The sequence below is a fragment of the Condylura cristata genome, unplaced genomic scaffold (assembly GCF_000260355.1).
Source record: "Condylura cristata isolate star-nosed mole 26May11 unplaced genomic scaffold, ConCri1.0 scaffold00007, whole genome shotgun sequence".
Classification (NCBI taxonomy): Eukaryota; Metazoa; Chordata; class Mammalia; order Eulipotyphla; family Talpidae; genus Condylura; species Condylura cristata.
The window spans coordinates 13,673,504-13,692,263 of NW_004567108.1; the positions used below are offsets into that span (position 1 = coordinate 13,673,504).

At 40.0% G+C, this 18,760-nt stretch overlaps 1 protein-coding gene across 3 annotated transcripts in view; it reads right to left on the minus strand.

Annotated features, from left to right (window-relative positions):
• The window catches only part of DROSHA (drosha, ribonuclease type III), a 102,492-nt gene that overhangs the window by 46,078 nt on the left and 37,654 nt on the right, over positions 1 to 18,760 (minus strand). For 2 of the 3 annotated variants that reach the window (XM_004678069.2, XM_012721878.1), the window contains 4 exons: positions 13,210 to 13,379; positions 8,348 to 8,472; positions 6,641 to 6,740; positions 5,339 to 5,446 (listed from right to left, as the gene is read on the minus strand). In XM_004678069.2, the coding sequence (XP_004678126.1) occupies positions 5,339 to 5,446; positions 6,641 to 6,740; positions 8,348 to 8,472; positions 13,210 to 13,379 (503 nt within the window). The remainder of the gene's footprint in view (positions 1 to 5,338; positions 5,447 to 6,640; positions 6,741 to 8,347; positions 8,473 to 13,209; positions 13,380 to 18,760) is intronic. The other variant, XM_012721877.1, reaches the window with a different exon arrangement.

An 18,760-nucleotide genomic window follows, 5' to 3' on the forward strand; every position in this document is an offset into this window, starting at 1 on the left:
AAAAAAAAAAAAAGTATGAAATGAACAAATAGAAAAACTGCTCAGAACCAGACCCTGATAACCATGGATCACACAGGGCCAGTTCTGGCTCAACACTACTCAGCAGGGGATGCCAAGGACCTCACAGGCGGGGCTTCCCAGTCCATCTTTTGAGAATGGATTAGGACTCACCATTCGAAGACTGTTATGGTCATGGCATTTTTGAAAATCTAAGAAAAATAACTCTTGCCCTAGAAAAAAATGGTTATGTACACAAAGATGCAAAAACTGCCTGCAGAAAACTGCAAAATAAGCTCATGGACCACTACACCCCATCACTACCTTCCAGTAAAGAACTTCTCAACTAAAAGCCATTCCAGGTTTCACACTTAATGATCTAACATCACAAAGACAACCTTTATAAACCACAATACACAGTGCCACAGAACAGGAAAACTTATTTTGTTTTAATCACTTTGATTTGGCTATGGGAGGAACCTATAGTTTAGTCTTCCCATGAAAGACATTTCTTTTCTTTTCTTTTTTTTTTTTTTTTTGGTACAGGTTTCCCTAGAATTCAAGAGAGTGAAGAAGTCATTCTTATTCCTCAGAACTGAGGGGGTGAGCATAGCACAAAGAATGACTGACATATGCTTTACAGCATCTTAGTCTTTGAAGTGTCTTAAGTTGGCATTGTTTAAAAATACATGAAAATGAATTGACGTGAAACTACAGAAATCAGTTTTCTGTGTTATGAATGTATAAAGGATTAGCTCTCCCAATTACAATCTCTAATCAGTAGAAAGTCTTTCTTTCCAGCCTTCCAGCTCAACTCAATAAACACACATTGAGCATCTCCCTGTGCTGGGCTTACAAGAGTGAGAGAAGGGAAAAAAAGACGGAGGTTCTTTCTTTGTCATCCAGCGCCTCCTGGAGATATGCTATCAAGATCTGAATTACTGGTGTTTTGTTCAACATGTTTTTGTAGGTGCTATATTAAAAGCACAGTAATATGGAAACAAAGTACAAGACCAAAGTATAATAGTTTTTCAGGAATAAAATGGTTGGATGCTCAAGAAATTCGATGCTCAAAACTCAAGGTGAAAGAGCTATAAATTTAGATCATGCAGCACAACTATCTCTAAAGCGTACACTCAAACTGGCGAGTTACTACATTTATTTACTACCTCCAGTGAAAGGGGACCATCACCTGTAAAGAAAATAAGATCCTCCCTTTTTTTAAAGATTTATTTTTATTTACTGATGCATACAAGAACTGGGGTGTAAGCTAGAAGGGTGGGCGGGATGGGTAGGCAGTGGGAGCATTCACCAGAGACAATAAGGGAGCAGAAAAGGCAGAGTGACTGAAACACACTGCTGAGGGGAGCAGCTAGCAGGGATCAGGAGAGGTCTGCTGCACCATGTGTGTCAGCACCCTGGCTGGGGATTGAATTCATGTTTCAGTGGCTGCTGAAAGCTTCACAGTGCTGAGATTTAACCCCTTGTGCTACCAAGGAGGCCAGAAAATAAGACTGTTTAGAGTAAGAACTATTAACATTAAGCCCAAATCTACCTCTTTGGATACTTGCCCATATGAACATAGTTCTACAGCTGGAGACATACAAACACGCTGAGGGCACAGTCTCCTCTTAGCTACCCTAAGTTTTATTTCCTAACATTAATGCAATTGAATCAACTCTGAGATCTTCACCATTTTCTCTAAATTGACTCCAAATAGAGCCAGTCCCTCTTTTCAAAGAACATGTCTCTTGGGAAACCATGGAAGGGTATACAGGACGCATGTTCATCATGTATCCCAGACAGCCAATGTCTCAATTTTTTTGTTTCGTTTTTTGTTTATTATTACAAATTTATTGTTTGTGCATTTTCAGAGTAGATTTTATTTTTGAAGAAGTGTAGCAATTATGTCCATTCATAACTGCATCCCTTGCCCACTTCTTGTTTGATCAGACTTGTAAAATTTCCAAACATATTGATAGCAATGTCTCACTTTTATCTACAAAACTGTTATCTCTCAGATACATTGTTAAGCAAAGAAAATCAAGGTGTAGAAAAGTACATAAAATGCCAATGTTGATCAAAAAGGGGGAGAGAGAGCATGTGTGTGTACTTAACAGTGAACCACTTTTTAAAATGGTTAACTGGCAGGAGCTGTGTGAGGGCAAGTTTAGAAGGAATAGATTTTACCGCCTCTGTCAATCTGAGCTTGTGTAAATTTTTTAGTAATTATGAAACATCTCAAAAAAAATTTTAAAGGAACCCTAAAAATCAAAAGTCAAAATAAATCTGTGTATCCACTTTGAGATATAAACACAAAGACCTTAAGACACAGTAACATGAATAACTGTACCTGGTGGGATTAACTTGCAGATAATCACACAGAAAGGAATACCCCAAACAGGCAACTACTTTTCCATAATAAAAAGCGTTTTATAAGATGTAGGAATAGTAAATAAACTGTTGTGACCTCCTGAAATGAATGAGACAGCCCAAGAGAAGTTAACTGTTCAAGTGACTGACATAGACTGCAGTAACAGATTTCATCCTCTTCACATGGAGTCCCTGATTTGTATAATCAATCACCTTGCATAACTTGCCTAACTGTCCCCATATTTACAAACAGAATGACCACCTAAACACCATTCTGAAATAAGGAAGAGTCCGAATACATGATTTTCACAGCAAAATGTACTCAGCTTGAGCCAAAAGTCAATTAAGTTCATTTACTCTTGTCATTCTCCCATAAGGCACTTTTATCTTATGCTTGGCTTTTGCATTTAAAATTTGAACTTGGTAATGAATGAGCTGAGGAGCAAGTAACACCTCCAAATTCTCTCAAGGTGGCATTTCTTTATGTTGCTATTTTAGTCTCAGTGCATGCAACAATTTACTTTCACAATCCAAGAGTATTCACTGACAGTGAAGCAATAGTTAATATGTCAAGATAAACAGACACTTCCTGCAGTTCTAACACTGAGAGCTAGGGAAAGTCTCCACAACGACTTGATGTGCGTGAGCAAGAACTAGTTCACCAAAGCACACTGCCGTTAAGAGCCCCCACCCCCACATGCCCCTGTGTTCAGATTTCTTTCTCCTCTGCTCTGAGCAACTTCTCTCAGGTAGCTGCATAGCTTATTCCAGATATGCACTTCTTTTTTTTTTTTAACCAACTATTCAGCAGTTCCTGTATTCAGTACTGAACTCATAAGCAGTAAGTGATCCTCTTTACTAAGTCATTTACACGTGAGGGTAATTTTACTGAAATCTTAAAAGCCTTCCATTAGGAAGATCAGAGCATGGAAGCAAGGCTTCTGAACAGATGGCAGTTATCTTTGGAAGAGTGGCAGTCCTCCAGACGGGGCAACTATTATTAGATGAAAACATATTCACCCTCAGAGTCAAATCAAGATAAGCTTCTTTGACCAGTTAATCAAAGGAGCAGGTCCAGAGCTTTTGCCTATCCATCTCCAAACAGAATGCCGGATGTAATGAACGGAGAGGGAGGCTTCAGTCACTTGTAAGCTGAGGCGCCAGAGCAGTGCTGACACAGACAGACGAAGAGCACAGACCTGCAGTGGATGGACCATTCTGCACCATTTTACCAAAAGAAAGGGAAAGAGGCTCAGTGTTTTTAAAGAGTGTATTCAGTGAAGGAAGCTGCTGGGGGCTGGGGGAGGCACAAATCAGGTACAGCGGGAATGGATAATACGTCCTCCACCCACAACCCACAACAACACACACCAGTCATTTTTTATCTTTTCACAAATTAGGGCTCTATAGGATTTTGTTGAAAAAATCTTAACCGGGCCCTCCCTGGTGGCACAGCAGGTAAATGCAGCACTAAGAAGTTAAAGCCACTTCAGGACAAGTTTGATCCCTCCCAGGAGGTGACCTGCATGGCACGGCAGACCTCTCCTGACCCGCCCGCTGCTCCCCTCAGCAGTGCGCTTTGTCAGTCGGCCTGTTTTCTGCTCCCCACTCTGTCTCTAGTGAATCCTCTCACCACCCCTGCACTTCTGGCCTGTACCTCAGTTCTGTACGCATAAATAAATAAAACTTTTTTAAAAAGTTAACCAAAAAGTCAGATTTAAATGCCATGGAACTGGAAGATCTCCACAACACTCACACAATTTTGTGATCTCTTTAAACAATCACCTTAGCCTTATCACTGAGATGAACACATTTAAAAGTGGACTGTGAAATATTCTGCTCCTTTTTCTTATGTTCTTAAGGATGATGGTTTTAGAGAAACAGCTAAAAACAGAAACCTAAATGATAGTGCTTCAAGTGGCCCTAAGAGAATCAAAAGAAGTAAGATAATTCACTTCTGAAAGGTACTTAAGCTAAAAAATACTGGTTGCTTGGCAAAATAACTGAGGACTTTGAGGATGTAGCTAGCTAGCTCTCTTTATTATTATTCTCAAATTATTTAGCAATTCTGTATCAATAACAGTTTATCTTAATGTAAAGATATTTAGCTTTGGATACACAAGGTAAATGAAATCATATAGCAATAATTTAATTATAGGATTAAATCCTATCATTCAGTATAATTAAATATCAAAATTGATTTTAAAAAAAATCCTATAATTATGAAATCAACACCAAAGAATGTCTGAACTTACTATAATACATGCAACCATCAAACAAATAAGAGAAGTCAAAGAATTCTTCCAAAAGTCTGAACTGGAGCAAACTGCCTCAGTTATAATTCCTAGAGTGCCAGCAGTACCAACTGCAGCCAGAGTCAACTGAAAAGTTAAGGAATAGGCTAGGGTTTGGTAATCTCTAACCTGGTATAAAATTCTGCATTATACTTACTGGTGATTCAGTTATACATTAACTGAAATCTTCTTTGGAGTTCATCCAAAGAAAAAAAAATGTCACTAGGGTCAAATATGAAATGTATACTGATTCTGTTGATTAACTAGTGTCTCTGGTTCACTGCAATGTAAGTTTGAGTCACTGGTCTGAAAAGTGTGTCTACCCTGCCTCAGGAATCTACCTGTACAGCTGTGGATCTGTCTGCTGACAAAGCACCTATACATGTTAGGTGCATTTCAAGGACAGACTTGCCTCCACTCCACATTCAGAACTGAGTCAGAACTGAGCAGTACACTAAGTGCTCCCTAACCCCATGCAAACACACTCACAAAAATCAACAGACTGACAACAAAAACAAGACTTTAGTGACAGGAAACAATACATGGTGGATGTTCCACTTAGCTGCAAGGTAATATGTTCTGAAACACTTCTCAGAATTGAAGCAACTTGAGTATAGAAGACTTTTAAAGGCAGCAATGTATGGGTGTAACTGTGTTCTCAGAAGCATCATCACCTGACAGACGTCAGAACGGATGCCAGTTTTCCAGAATCCTTGGCTACTTAGCTCTACTGTTACTTCTCGCCGCATGGTATTCTTCTGTCGAATTTTTTGGAGTGCTTCCTAGAAAAGAACCCATTATGATGAGTATGCTGACAGCTGTAAAAGCAATATTAAGCCAAACATCAAACATCAGAAAATAAGCTGAATTCATTATCACATTTACATTCAGGTACTCAAACCTTTTCACATAAAATTGCAGCATTTTATTTGAAATGAAGGCCGCGATGCACAAGGCCCTGGGTATAAGCCAGCCTTTCCTGGTAACCAGGTAAGAAAAAATCTAAGCCAAATCTACCCTTCTGGTGAGTCCAAACAAAATGTGCTTGGGATTCGAAATTAACACGTAAAAATTATATTCCTATCAACTATTAGGTGATGCATCTACATCTAGAATAGACATAAAGTAATTCTGGTTTTACGTGCTCACAACTCAATGAAGATCTCAAGGAATTCTTAGCAGGAGGGGCAGCGACCGCCGCTCCCGCCTCAGGCCTCGCATCTCGCTCCTACTGCAGCCCACGGAGGAAAGCGAAGTGGAGCATCCAAAGTCTGCACCAGCACTTTCTCCCTGGGTGCGTCAACAGAGGGTCACTTCAGTCAGCCTCTCTAGGCCTTATTTCTCTCCCTTATAAACAAGCTGACTGGCTCAAATCACAGTTAACAACAAAGCCAGAATTCAAATACATGCCCCCTCTTGAAAGCTCTGCTTTCTGACAACCACGGAATAAAACCTCATGGAGACAGAAATGTGTATTGATAATAAAACCATTTGTTCTTAAAATTAAACTAAGACAAATGATTCTGGAATACTGGGAAAATATTACCCATGAGTAAAAATTATGAATTTGGTATGTAAGACCTTATGTTTGTCTTATTATAGTGACAACAGATGGAGGACAGTATTTATTAACCTTACGACTGAGAATAAGGAGTAAAAGTCACATTAAATGCAATTTTATTCATGATAAAATAGCTGATTTTGCAAATTTTAAACTTTCCATAAAAGATGTATTTGGCTCTCAGTGATAGCAGTCTATTAAGAAGCTGGACTTTTTAGGGGGAAATGTTCCCTTAAGATACTAAATTATGGGGGCCAGGGGGAATAAGTATACTAAAGAGAGGAGTGCAGTATCATTCTTTGAAAAAGTATTTTTTTGTCTATTCTTAGGAGTATTGCATAATGCACCAATCTTGAAATAAACCAGAAGTGCTTCCTCAGTGATTTAATCACAGAAGAATGGGGTTCATACCAACCTCCCTCTGGGCCAACTTCTGTTTGTCAGTTTGTTTGACTTTGGGGCTATTTGCTAGCAGGTGACGAAGTTTCACATAACTCTTCCACAACTTCTGGTACCTAAGGAAAAGGACAGACAGACATCTTAGACAAAGAGAAAGGACCTATGAAATGCAAAATAACCAGTTGTTTTATTAAGCCTGTGCAAGCATAAATTGCATTCTTTCGAATATCCTTAATGGCAGCAAACCTTCATTCTAAGAAAGGATATAATATGGGGCTTGAGGGCAAAATGACCAAGAGTCATTTGGAACCTAGTAATTAAGATGATACTGTTTATCTGGTTTCAGAATGAGGTATCACTATATAGATGAACTTCTCTGGGAAGAATTCCAAAGATGACACATAAAAACCAATAAAAACATGTATCATTTCTCACTGTTAACTTCTTTGAAAGTGACACATTTTATTTAAATACGTATTTTCTGGTGTTTGTTGAAAGAAAGACCCTGTACTTGATAAGAACACTGCTGGCCTCTGAACTGCCTATATGAAAGTAAAAGTGGAAGAGTGTTAGAACCCCATGTGTGCTGGTATCCAAGCTCTATAGCTGTGCCCATTTTTCCACTGGAAAAGTAAAAAGACAAATGGCACCTATCAATTTCGCTATATGGTGACAGGAATAAGCATACTGGCAGCCAAACATGTGATATCTGCAGGGCCCAAGAGGATTCTGCGGAAGCCTTTGGAGATGAGGAGCACATGCCTTCCTTTAGCAACTCACACTTCTGCCATCTGAGTCCACGAGAGCCTACTCACATTCTACTAACATTTTTCTGACAAGAAGGGACTTAGGGAGCATGTTCTGATATACTGAAACTGCTCCTTTCTTGGCCTTAGTTGGAGCTCTCTCCGTTTTGATAACAATTTTTTTTTTTTAGAGAATGGAGGAAAGAAAGAAGTACTTACACAGTGCCTGGTTCACTGCTTCATACTTTTATCCAAAGGGGGAAAAAAAAGAATAAAACCCTTTAGCCTCTTCTAATATATCAGCCAGAAGTGTATTTATGAATTGAAAATCTCCCATGCCCTTTTCTCCCACTATGAATCCTTAAGAAAAAATTAAGTCAGGAAACTGTTTAACAAAGTAGAAATCTTGAAGACATAATGGCATATATTTCCACTCCCACACAATCTTGTCTTCACCCAGGAAAACACTAACATGCCAGCTGGAAACCCCAACATGGAAGGCAATGTCAATCCTAAGAGTCAGAAATCACGGGCATTTCCTTTCATGGTGACGGCGATTTTATAAGGGATCTTGAGCTCTTACTAAAATGTCCTCAAATTGGAATTCTATGTAATTCAGCAGTGCTAAGAGCCAATATGGTGGTACTTTCCTCTAGAGAGCACTGAAAAAATAACAACAGCAATAAATATACTGACAAATTAATAAAAAATGGTTTAAAACGCACAGGACTCGTGTTGACCATATTTGCCAAGCATAATCTACTGAATAATAATTTCCTGAAGTCAAGTACGACGAGGAAATGATACTTCAGGAGCTACCCAAACTTGTTTCACTTGGTAACCTAAGTCTGGAAACACAGATCACTTCAGGTTTTAGTTTTTTAAAAGGAAAATATCCACTAGAGGGTATTTCTCTGCTAATTCAGCTGTTAGTAGAAGGTGAAATTGGCTAAGACAAACACCGAGAAATATCTTACTGTGGGTCTCCTGCATAACTCAACTGTGCAGGGCGTATCCCAAAGTGGACGATAATCGGAAAAGTAATCACATCAGGGTTGAACTGTTCACGATCCAGTTGATCGATGCGGACAGAGCTTGGTTTCTAGAGAGAAAAATCAAAGCCATTTATTCCCATAAGAAGTCTTTAAGTATTGACTTTAACCTAAGTAGGGGAGAAATTAATCGGATTTTTTTCTAGGAAAGCCTCATCCCCAAAGGGAAAATGTCATTTAAAACCTTTTAATCATAGCAGCTATACTATATAAAAACTATAATGTCATCCTGTAAATGAGTCTGTGCCATTTGGCATAATGAACAATGATTTTGTCCTTTTTTGCAGCCCACAGAGAAACCTTTAGAAATTAAACTTTTAAAAGGACACCCAGTCAGATATAACTTTTCCTTAACCTCTCTAAAGGCACAGGGGGAGTATTCCACAGCACAGGGAAGAGAACCGAGGGCTTTAATTTTACATTTCCAATGAACAGCTCACTTAACTCAGGATGCTCAGACAGATTCCTCTACAGAGTATTTTTCCCCATTAGTTCTTAGTGTACCTTGTGATTCCTTTCATTCTACACTTTAAATTAGAAGGTATGGTGGCACAAAAGCCAAATGACTTAAGTTTCTCTAATTATGTCCACATAGGCCACTTTTGAATTTTTAATAGAAAGCCCTATTGTTTTCATGTCTACTAAAGGAAGAAGCGAACATCTTGTTCCATCTTAAGTTCCTGAAACACAAGGAGCCGTCTGTAAGTACCTTTCATCCTGAAGGTTTAAATTGGTGAAAAGATTGTAAAATCATGGAGGGTTATGTTAGAGCAACCTCCTTACACACAACTCTTAGAACTGCCCCAAATTGCACCCAAATTCATACTAGGAGATTCTAGGGTCTATGGCTCAACTGTTTTAGAGCCAAACGGAGGCCAATAAGCTTGTGTTCCAGCAGCTAGAGTCTGGCTGGTGATGGGGTCCATTCAAGAAAGAGGGTGTCAGTGTCAAAACTGGGGAAGTCCCCAGCAACTGTGGTAAGCTGGCTACTCCACCTGCAGCTATACAGTCCCAGTCAGTCATCTGAAAACTCCAGGACAGTGACAAGGTAGACAGATGTCTACAAATTCAACCACAGTAGTTAAGAAACTATTTACATTTAAATCTTTATAGAGTATTTAAATGTGATTTAATAGCCAAAATTTCAATAATGTCTTGCAAAGTTGACCACAGCTCTCACTAAGTGTTAACAATTTTGGTCACAGGTAGCCTGTATTATTAACATCATTGCAGTGCCCATCAATAGCAGAAATGTGTTACTTAGGTTTAAGAAGTTTTCCCAATATTTTCTGCATTGAAGCAGCAAGATAATTTTTTTAAAGTGGAATTATACAATCATGTTTCTTTCATTTTAGATACCGTTTTTATCATATCAACAGAGAAAATAGTGATTAAAGTATCTACAGTATCTCTGAATTCTAGATCCATCAATACCATCTTTGTGAGAGAATATAAAACATTCTTGCTAGTGGCCGAGGTATCCACTGGCTGAGACAAAATGTCTGGAGATGATTAATACTTTTAAATTCTACATATACAAAATACTTAATGTAATGATAATGCCTTGAAAATTTTAAAAATTTACCAAAATTCTTACCACTGGGCAATCTTTCAAAGCAAGTACTTCAGAGGATGAAATCTGGAGTCAAGTCTACCCTTCATAACCTCAAAAGTATACAATGAAAGGATGCTTTTATGGTATTAAATGAAATTAAATTAAATCTCCTTCCTTCAAAAATAGTTTTAGATAAATACTGAAAAATGGAAGAAATTTTAATATGTTCCTAAGCCAAGCAGCCAAACAGGCTTCCCAACACAAACCTTTCATCCTGACTAATCTGGTTTCCTGATTATCTTCAAAACTGTACCATGGATCAAGTTTCAAGTACGTACAACTTAACCACACCAAAGACGTGTAGAGTTTCTCGATTCCTTAAAAGTTCCATTATAGGCCCTCCCTGGTGGCACAGCAGGGTAAAGCACAGCACTGCAAGCAAGCAGCAGCCGCTTCAGTATGAGTTCGATCCCCTACCCCGGAGGTGATTCACATGGCGCTGCAGACCTTTCCTGCCTCGCCAGCTGCTCCCCTCAGCAGTGTACTTCGTCCATCTGCCTGTTCTGCTCCCCACTCTGACTCTGGTGAATCCTCTCACCACCCCTGTGCCCCTCAGGACCTGTATCCCAGTTCTGTGTGCATAAATAAATTTTTTAAAATTCATTATAGTGATTATGAAGCCTAGTCTCACCTGCAACTCAGCTACTGGTTCAACAATTCATCAGACTCCCTCCTTGTGCCCTGATTTTGTGTCCATATATGGATGTACATACACACAAGCACACATACGCATGCACACTTCACTGGCTCACAGAGTAGTCCCTCAATAAGAGAGCTGAGGGATGGAATTAATGTTATCTATGCCACTGGACCTAAAACTTGCAATGGGTGAATCAGAAGCACGGGGGCTCCTTGGACCCTAATACCTGGATTATCAGCAGGACATTATATTTTTAAACAGTTCTCCTATTGATTATAGGATTTTAGAAAAACTTAACTATGCCACAGAAAGCCATAGAGTGAAGGTACTTATGAAGTGTCATGGGACTCTTCAAGTGGACCTACCTAAACAAAAAGGCACGTCTCCTTCCACCACCAACCCTATCCATTCTCTGACCAAGCTATTCAACTGACAGAAAACTACACGTCTATGTACTATTTAAAGAAGAAAAATTAAATCAGTCACACTCTCACAGTGCTATAACTTCTATTTTTCTTTCAAAGTTACTTTAATGATTACTTATGTGACTTAGCAGTAAAATTTATGTTTTAGTTTTAAACAAATTTTATGTTGAAACCCGTTTTATTAAACACTTTCGCTTTCCAGATTTGTTTTTAAAAAATTTGTATTAGCTGGAATATTTTATTTGCAATAGCTACATTTTGTTTGTGCAGATGTTACTGTCATGCTATAAAAATTGGTCCAGAGTTTTTATTTTTATGAATCAAGGCTATTAAACAACTTGGCAGCCTTTTTAAAACAACAGCTTTGTTTAAATAGATTACTGTTTCTTTATATGGAATTATTTTAATTCTCCATTTCTGGAAAAATTTATACTGGCAAGATACCAATATATAAAGCCTTTATGAAAAAAAACATAATAATTAGAAAAGTATATGAGACAGCATTTTTCTTATAGGAAAACTAGTTATCTTTTAACTCTCTGGTTTTAATTTCTATGTTTTTACTTCATATATTAATAGCAGAAACTCATTTAAAAAAATAAAGAAACAACAGGAATGGGAAATACTTGCAACAACTACAGGAATCAACAAAAAGATAAGTTAAAAAAAAAAGCAAAAGTCACAACAGAAAAATCAAACAAAGGGTGTGAATAGCCATCATCAAAAGAAAACATGAATGGCCAATAAACAAATGATCAATTTCTGCTAGAAACCAAATTAGATATAAAACTGAACTAAACAAAAAAAAAATTCGCTTTTTGGTAAACTAGGATAAACAACATGAAAAAATGGGCATTATCATAGTCCTAGACCACGAATAAACTATAACCCTCCCAGAAGGCAATTTGCAACATGTAGCAAAAGTCCTTAAAATACGCTAACTTGTGCCCTCCTGGTGGCAGAGGGTTAAAGCACAGCACTAAGAAGATAGTCACTTCTGCGTGAGTTCGATCCCCGCCTGCCCCTGAGGTGACCACATGGTGCGGCAGACCTCTCCTGGCCCGCCAGCTCCTGGCCTGCCCGCTGCTCCCCTCAGCAGTGTACTTTGTTGATCTGATTGTTCTGCTCCCCACTCTGTCAGTGGTGAATTCTCTCACCGCCCCTGCACCTCTGGTCTGTACCCCAGCTCTGTATGCATAAATCAATAAATCTTACAAAAAAAAAAAAAGCTACCTTTACCTACAATCACCCTTCTAGCGTTCCTTCCTCAGGTGTAAGTGCACTCTTATCCAAAGGCACACATACATATGCACATGGATACATGTCCACACACACAAAAACTCCACCTAGCATTGCTTACTGCAGCAAGAGCCTGGAGGCAGTCTCGGTGCCAACCACAGGGGTTAGTTAAATCACTTCATGGTCTTTTTTTATTAGACACTTAAATTTAAGACTAGGGGAAAATGCCAATTTTTGTGGTAGTGGTTATTCCTGGAGGAGGAGAAGAGACATAACTGAGTATTAGTGATTAATAATATAATGTAAATTTTGCTTGAAAATTCATGTATCTATTCTAAAAAGACCAGAAAGATGAACAATGTCATCTCTGGACAATGAACTTACTGATCATTTTCATAGTCTCCATGGGTGCATTTCCTTATCTCCCCAATTCTTTGTAGTGAAAATATGATGCCTTTATACTCAGAAAAAAGGCCATCTTTCTTGCATTAAGATCATTCCCGTTGCCTGTAAGACTTTCTTCTTTAGAATGCTTCTGACCCATAGCGACTCTTGCTTGTAAAACACAACTTACTTACAAAACACAACACTACTTACAAAAATACAGTTTCTTTCAAAAGGAAAAAAAATTAGATTTGGACATACCTAAAGACTTCAAAGTTCTCTGTAATGGCAGAATAAGTTGTTCATAGGGAAATTTACTACTAAGTATGTACAACACTTTTCTTACTAAACACTTAATGGATAAAAATGACTCAAAGAACAAGAAGCAAAAGGTATGTAAATGTTCTGTTATTGACTTCATAAAACATTTAAACCTAGTGAAGAAGATGGCTCGGCCTCAGACTGCATTGACACCAGTACATACCGTTCCGGGGTTGGTGACAATCATGCCTTTGCATTCTTCTGCATACTTCTGCCATTCGAGCTCTTCCCACTGAAGCATATTGGCAATCTCCTCCTCGGGCACCAGGGCTTTGCTGCATCGGAGTAAGTAAAGGAGAATCTGGTGCATGGACAGCACCTCCTTCCCTCCATCTTGGTGCGAGGGGAGAAGGAAGAGAAAAACGTAAGGCTACTCAACTATCAGCCAATCATCGGCCAAGTAATGAAAACGAGGAAAGAGGGAGCAAACCGGAGCATTTATAAAAAGGTAACTTAGCTACATTGTTTAGCAGGTGCCAGATTATGCTAAAGGAATTCGTTTCATTGATGAACAGTGCTCATAAACCATCTCATTTACTCAAATGGCAACAACATGATATATGATCAAAGGTTCTATTTGTGAGCCGTGAAAATAAAAAAAGCGCCTACCTCAATAAATTCAGAACCACCTAGCATAAAGGACCAGTTTGTAATATGCAGAACCATGTTATGTCTTAAATATTTTATTATTCTCTCTAGGGTAACAGATGAAAGCTCTTTCAAATGATGTTAAGTGATGTTACTGTCTTAGAGAAATTCCATGATTTTACGAGATATTTATGGATGTTTTTCATAAGCTATTGTTGTTATGGTTCTATTCTTTGGTGCTAATGTGCTGCACCTGGCGTGATAAATAGAGCTAAAGAGTCTGTACTAACATCATGAAGATCATTATGGAGTTAGTAAATGGAAAAATACCAAGTATTCTGAGGCATCTATCACCAAGGACGGGGGACATAAAAAACATCAAAGAAATAATTAATATACTTGGAAAAAGGCAATTAATCTTGTAGATGATGAACCAAAAAACTATTCATTTAATGTGAGCATTTATTTGAGGTTCACAAGTTTTTGGCTTCTCTTCGGACTTAGATTCTTGACCAATCTGTACCTCTTTCTTTGACTAGTCCCCCCCACAGAAACAGACAAGCGTCATTAAGGTTTAGAGGACAGTGAGTCCTGTCTGGGGCCACGAGATTTGCTAGAAACACAAGGGCAGGCCACAACACTTCATGGATCAATAAGGGGACCAAGATGGTGGGGAAAGGTGGGCACAACTGAGTGTCCTGCTTGTGCTAGGACTTAATGGCACCCAGGAAATTTAGGGTATTAAAAAGTATAAGGGATGCAGTGGGGGGGGAGCGGAATATGGTGATGGCACAGGGTGATCTGGTGATAGGAAGCCCATGGGGATTACAACTGAGATGGGGAAAATGCACAAAATGATATAAAAATAAACTATAAAAAAGTATAAGAGGATAAAGGATTTTTATTCAAGTTGCTGTGGCTAAGAACTTGGCCAGGCCTACATATTTGAGAATAAAGTAAAGATAAAAATCTCTTTTTGATATTTCACTTTTTCAATCTCAGGTGCTCCCAGAACTGACGGCACTGCTGTGGTGGGGTCAGTATATGTGCAGGGACAGTCACTCATCAGTCTAAATGTTGCTCATTCAGCCAACAAATGCACTGAGCGCCTGCGAGAAGAAGGCGAGGCCTCAGCACTGGAAACTGCTTGGTGTAAATAGCTAGTGGCCCCATGAAGTCCGAGGAAGGACAAGTTGGTATAAATAACACCCTACTGGGTGAGGGTGAAGTGTGTGCAAGCGAGGGGAATCAAATCAGGCCAGGTTCAGCGCCACCAGGTTCTAACGGCACTCAGGGCAGGTATCTCTGAAGAGCTGCTAGACGGCACGGACTGGAGAGACCCCACCCCATGCTCATGTGGGGAAAGTCGTGTCTCTACAGGTAGAAAAAACAGCAAAAGCTGCTGTGCTCCAAAAAACCACGGAGACCAGTGTGGACAGAGTGAGTAAGGAGGAGAGCGTGAGGAAGCAGCAGGGAAGCCAGAGCTGGACAGCCTCACAGACCCCAGTAAGAGTTCTGGGTTTCACTCTCAGGTAGGAGTGTTCTTCCCGTCATGTGCCATTATTATCTTGAGGAGCCGTAGCTCACCATGAAGAAACAGAACACACACAAGTTCTAGGCTCTCAGGAATCCTGAGCAGGCTAGTGAGAATTACTCACACCAGTTCCAGGGTTTGTAGAAAACATATCGTAAACACAGTTCTTGGTGTAAGGCATAGAGCCTCAAGAAAAAACTGTCCAAGTGACTAAAATGCAAAATGTGATCAACCCAGTAGAGGACATGCTCTAGCTACCAAGTCAAATGGTTACTGCTTATGGCAGTGAAGTTTTTTTTTTTTTTACGCCTCTTTATAAAACATCTGCTTAAACGCCAGAGTTGCCTTTGATTAACAATTTTCCACGGCTAGCTGTATACATCTCAGGGTCTTCCAAGACACCTGCATGTGGCATTCCTTGATGACAGGACACCGCCCCGCCTCCTCCCCACCCCCCACCCCCCCCAAGGAGTCCAGTAAACTCAACGAGCCTTGCTGGTCGACCTCAGGGTCTGCTCCTTGGGGGTGACACAAGAGCCCCAAAGCCGGGATGTGTGACTTCCAGTGCGAGTGGGAACATACAGCCCAGCAGGGACGAAAGAAGCCCGGAGGCCTGGAGCCAACTGGCAGCTGACCATGTCCCCAGGACACCAGAGAAGGGAGCACAGCACAGTGCTGGGCCCATTACTTCTTAGGCTTGGTGAGATTACACCAGAGCACTGTGGGCCTGGGAGGACACAGCAGGGGCCTACACTGCTATAAGGAGTTGAGTGATGTTTTGCTACAAGTATTACGAAAATCTTCAGATTTTATGGGAGAAATCTGTGGTGATGGATGGCATCACTACTGGCCTAGTTCACAGCACCGTAGATGAAAACAAAATGAACTAGAGGCACTGAATTCCAAGGAAATAGACTCAGAGAGCAGCTGGGAGAAGGAAATACTCAGGCCTGTAAACTAGGCTCTGATTCCCCGGGACACGGACACAGCCAGTTTAGGAGAGGAATGCCTGAGAGACAAAGAAGGTCAAGGCCTTAGCAGCACACCGATGACTTAGTTTGGGTGCAACGCTGCTGCTGAGGGAGGAGTGAATTTTACTGCAGGAATAGAAACTAGAAGTATTTTTTTTAAAAACACTTATATATCAAGTGCAAAGTTGGCACTGTGGAAGGAGAAACTGTAAATCCACACCGAAAACTGCTAAATATTTTAAACAGCAACTAACACTCTGAAAGACAGATCTCCACCACCGTGAAAAGAGGGGAAACTCGAGTAGAGGACCTGAATTAAAGGCTGAATTGAAGGGGCAGAGGTGCTGCTCTAGGTTTGGGGCGGGGGTGCAAGCCTCCTGAGAACAGCGCGCCTTGCCAGAGCCCGAGGGGCACAGGCTACTTCCCTCACACCCAGGAAAGAAAGGGCGTCCACAGCGCTGCTGGGATGACTCTGCCTGACTGCCGACAAGGGTCGCTCGCTCGCAGCCTGCGCGAATCCTCTGATGCTGGTGAACTGGCTCTTTTAGTCTGTCTGCTTTGCTACATGTTTATGTAGGCGATTTATGATACTGTGTCACTGAGGGCTAAGAAGTCATTTTTATCTCATTGGCTGAGATAAATAGGACATGATATAAATGAGAAATTAGAGTGGGTAAGCTAAGGTTAGCTGGCATTCTGCCAGCGTGGGACTGGAACTGAGACAATGGCTCATTATTCGGGAAGAACTGGAGTTGTGTTTCAGGGAATGAATCTGGACAGTCATTAATGAGCTCAGACTTTATAAACTGTTTCTTAGAGACCCAATTCTCTCAGTTTACATTGCTTATTTACATGGTTACTGGAGGGGGGAGGGTGTTGCAGGGGGAGAAGTAATTTGTTCAATTTTTGTTAAGTATATGTCTGGGGTTAACTAAGTATTTCTCAATAAATATTTTCAACCTTTAGAAAACCTCCTGAAGGCTTATATAGACAGACACCTTCCTCTCCTCACACTGAGAATAAATGGGTAACTGCATCACTACGTCTCCTGTGTATTCCTACTAAGATGTCTTTACATTAGCTTATTTTCAAAAATTTATGCTAACAGATATTTCGAAAACTGTCCAAATATAAGTTACACAGAGAAGTTATAGCAATTGATTTTTTTTTTTTTTTAAGTATATTTGCCTCCCTGGGAATTGTGGGCTACGAAGAACTCCAGGCCAGAGTGGAGCAATTTCCAAAAATCAATCCACTGGGTATAATTTGCAACGTTGATTCAGGCTTTTCAATGCTTTCCTACAGCACTGGTGTGAGCAATAGGCAGATTTGCCGTAAGTGCAGCTTTTCTGTCATCAGGCACGCGCTGCCCTGCCCTGCCCTGTCCAGCCCAGCTCAGCCTAGCCCAGCCAGTCACCTCTTGAACTCACCCTGGAGAGTTCACATGAACTGTCTGGCTACCAAAAACAAGAGGTGGGGATGGGAAAAACAATTTGAAAGAATCCTGAAAATCTCAATGAGTTGTCTGTTCCACCTTCTGACTTCCAGTGACCACTGGTCAGCACTGACTAATCCAATAATCTTATTTTGAACAATAATATTTTTGGATAAGTTTAAACAAAGCCACTTAAAAGCAATCTTTCAAAACTTGTTAATTAGGGTATGAAAGAAAAATTATTATGACTGATGACATCCTCTGTAGAGATGTCACCTAGTCAACTTTTATCCAAATTTAAAATATGCGTATTGTCTTTAACAGATCATTTTACTGCTAGAACTCACCTTCGGAAACACACAAATGTGAAGAGATGGGAGCACATGACCTCTCCTGGAGCATTACAAGTAATGAGGAGAAAATAAAGCCCTCCAAAAAGTCATCACTAAAAGAAATGTCCCAAAAAAGAATGTTCATTCATGTAACAGAATGCTCTGTAGGTGTTAAAGAATGAGGCTATGTATTTATACAGGGAAGGTCTGAAATAGCTGAGTGAAACAGGCAAGCTGTGTAACATGTTCAGTGTTACCTCACTTCAGAAAAAAAAAAGCATAATTCTTCCTACGCAAGTTAAACACAAATTAAATCATTTTTTCCTAGCACCTCCTCATCCTCACATACTTTGAAGGAGTTGTTCATTGTGTTACTTCATACACTATCTTATTACTTGTGTACACACACGAACATGAGTGACCTAATAAGGGTAGAAGTAATGCTTCCATTCAGTGAAAAAAGAATGATCTTTTCAATAAATGGTGCTGGACATCTGTACTGAAAGTAATTAATGTTGAAGCAGAACTCAGAGCAATGGAAAAACAAAGTCAAGAGAGACAATGAATCTAAATTTGAGTAAAATACAGAAGTGTTTCTTGATGGCTTTGGGACAGTCAACGATTTAACTGACAAGATATAAAAAGCTCTAAGGCCCTCCCTGGTGGCGCAGAGGGTTAAAGCACAGCACTAAGAAGCTAAAGCCACTTCTGCATGAGTTCAACTCCCGCCTGCCCTGGAGGTGACCACATGGTGGAGCAGACCCCTCCTGGCCCGCCCACTGCTCCCCTCAGCAGTGGACTTCATCTATCTGCCTGTTCTGCTCCCCACTCTGTCTCTGGTGAAGCCTCTCGCC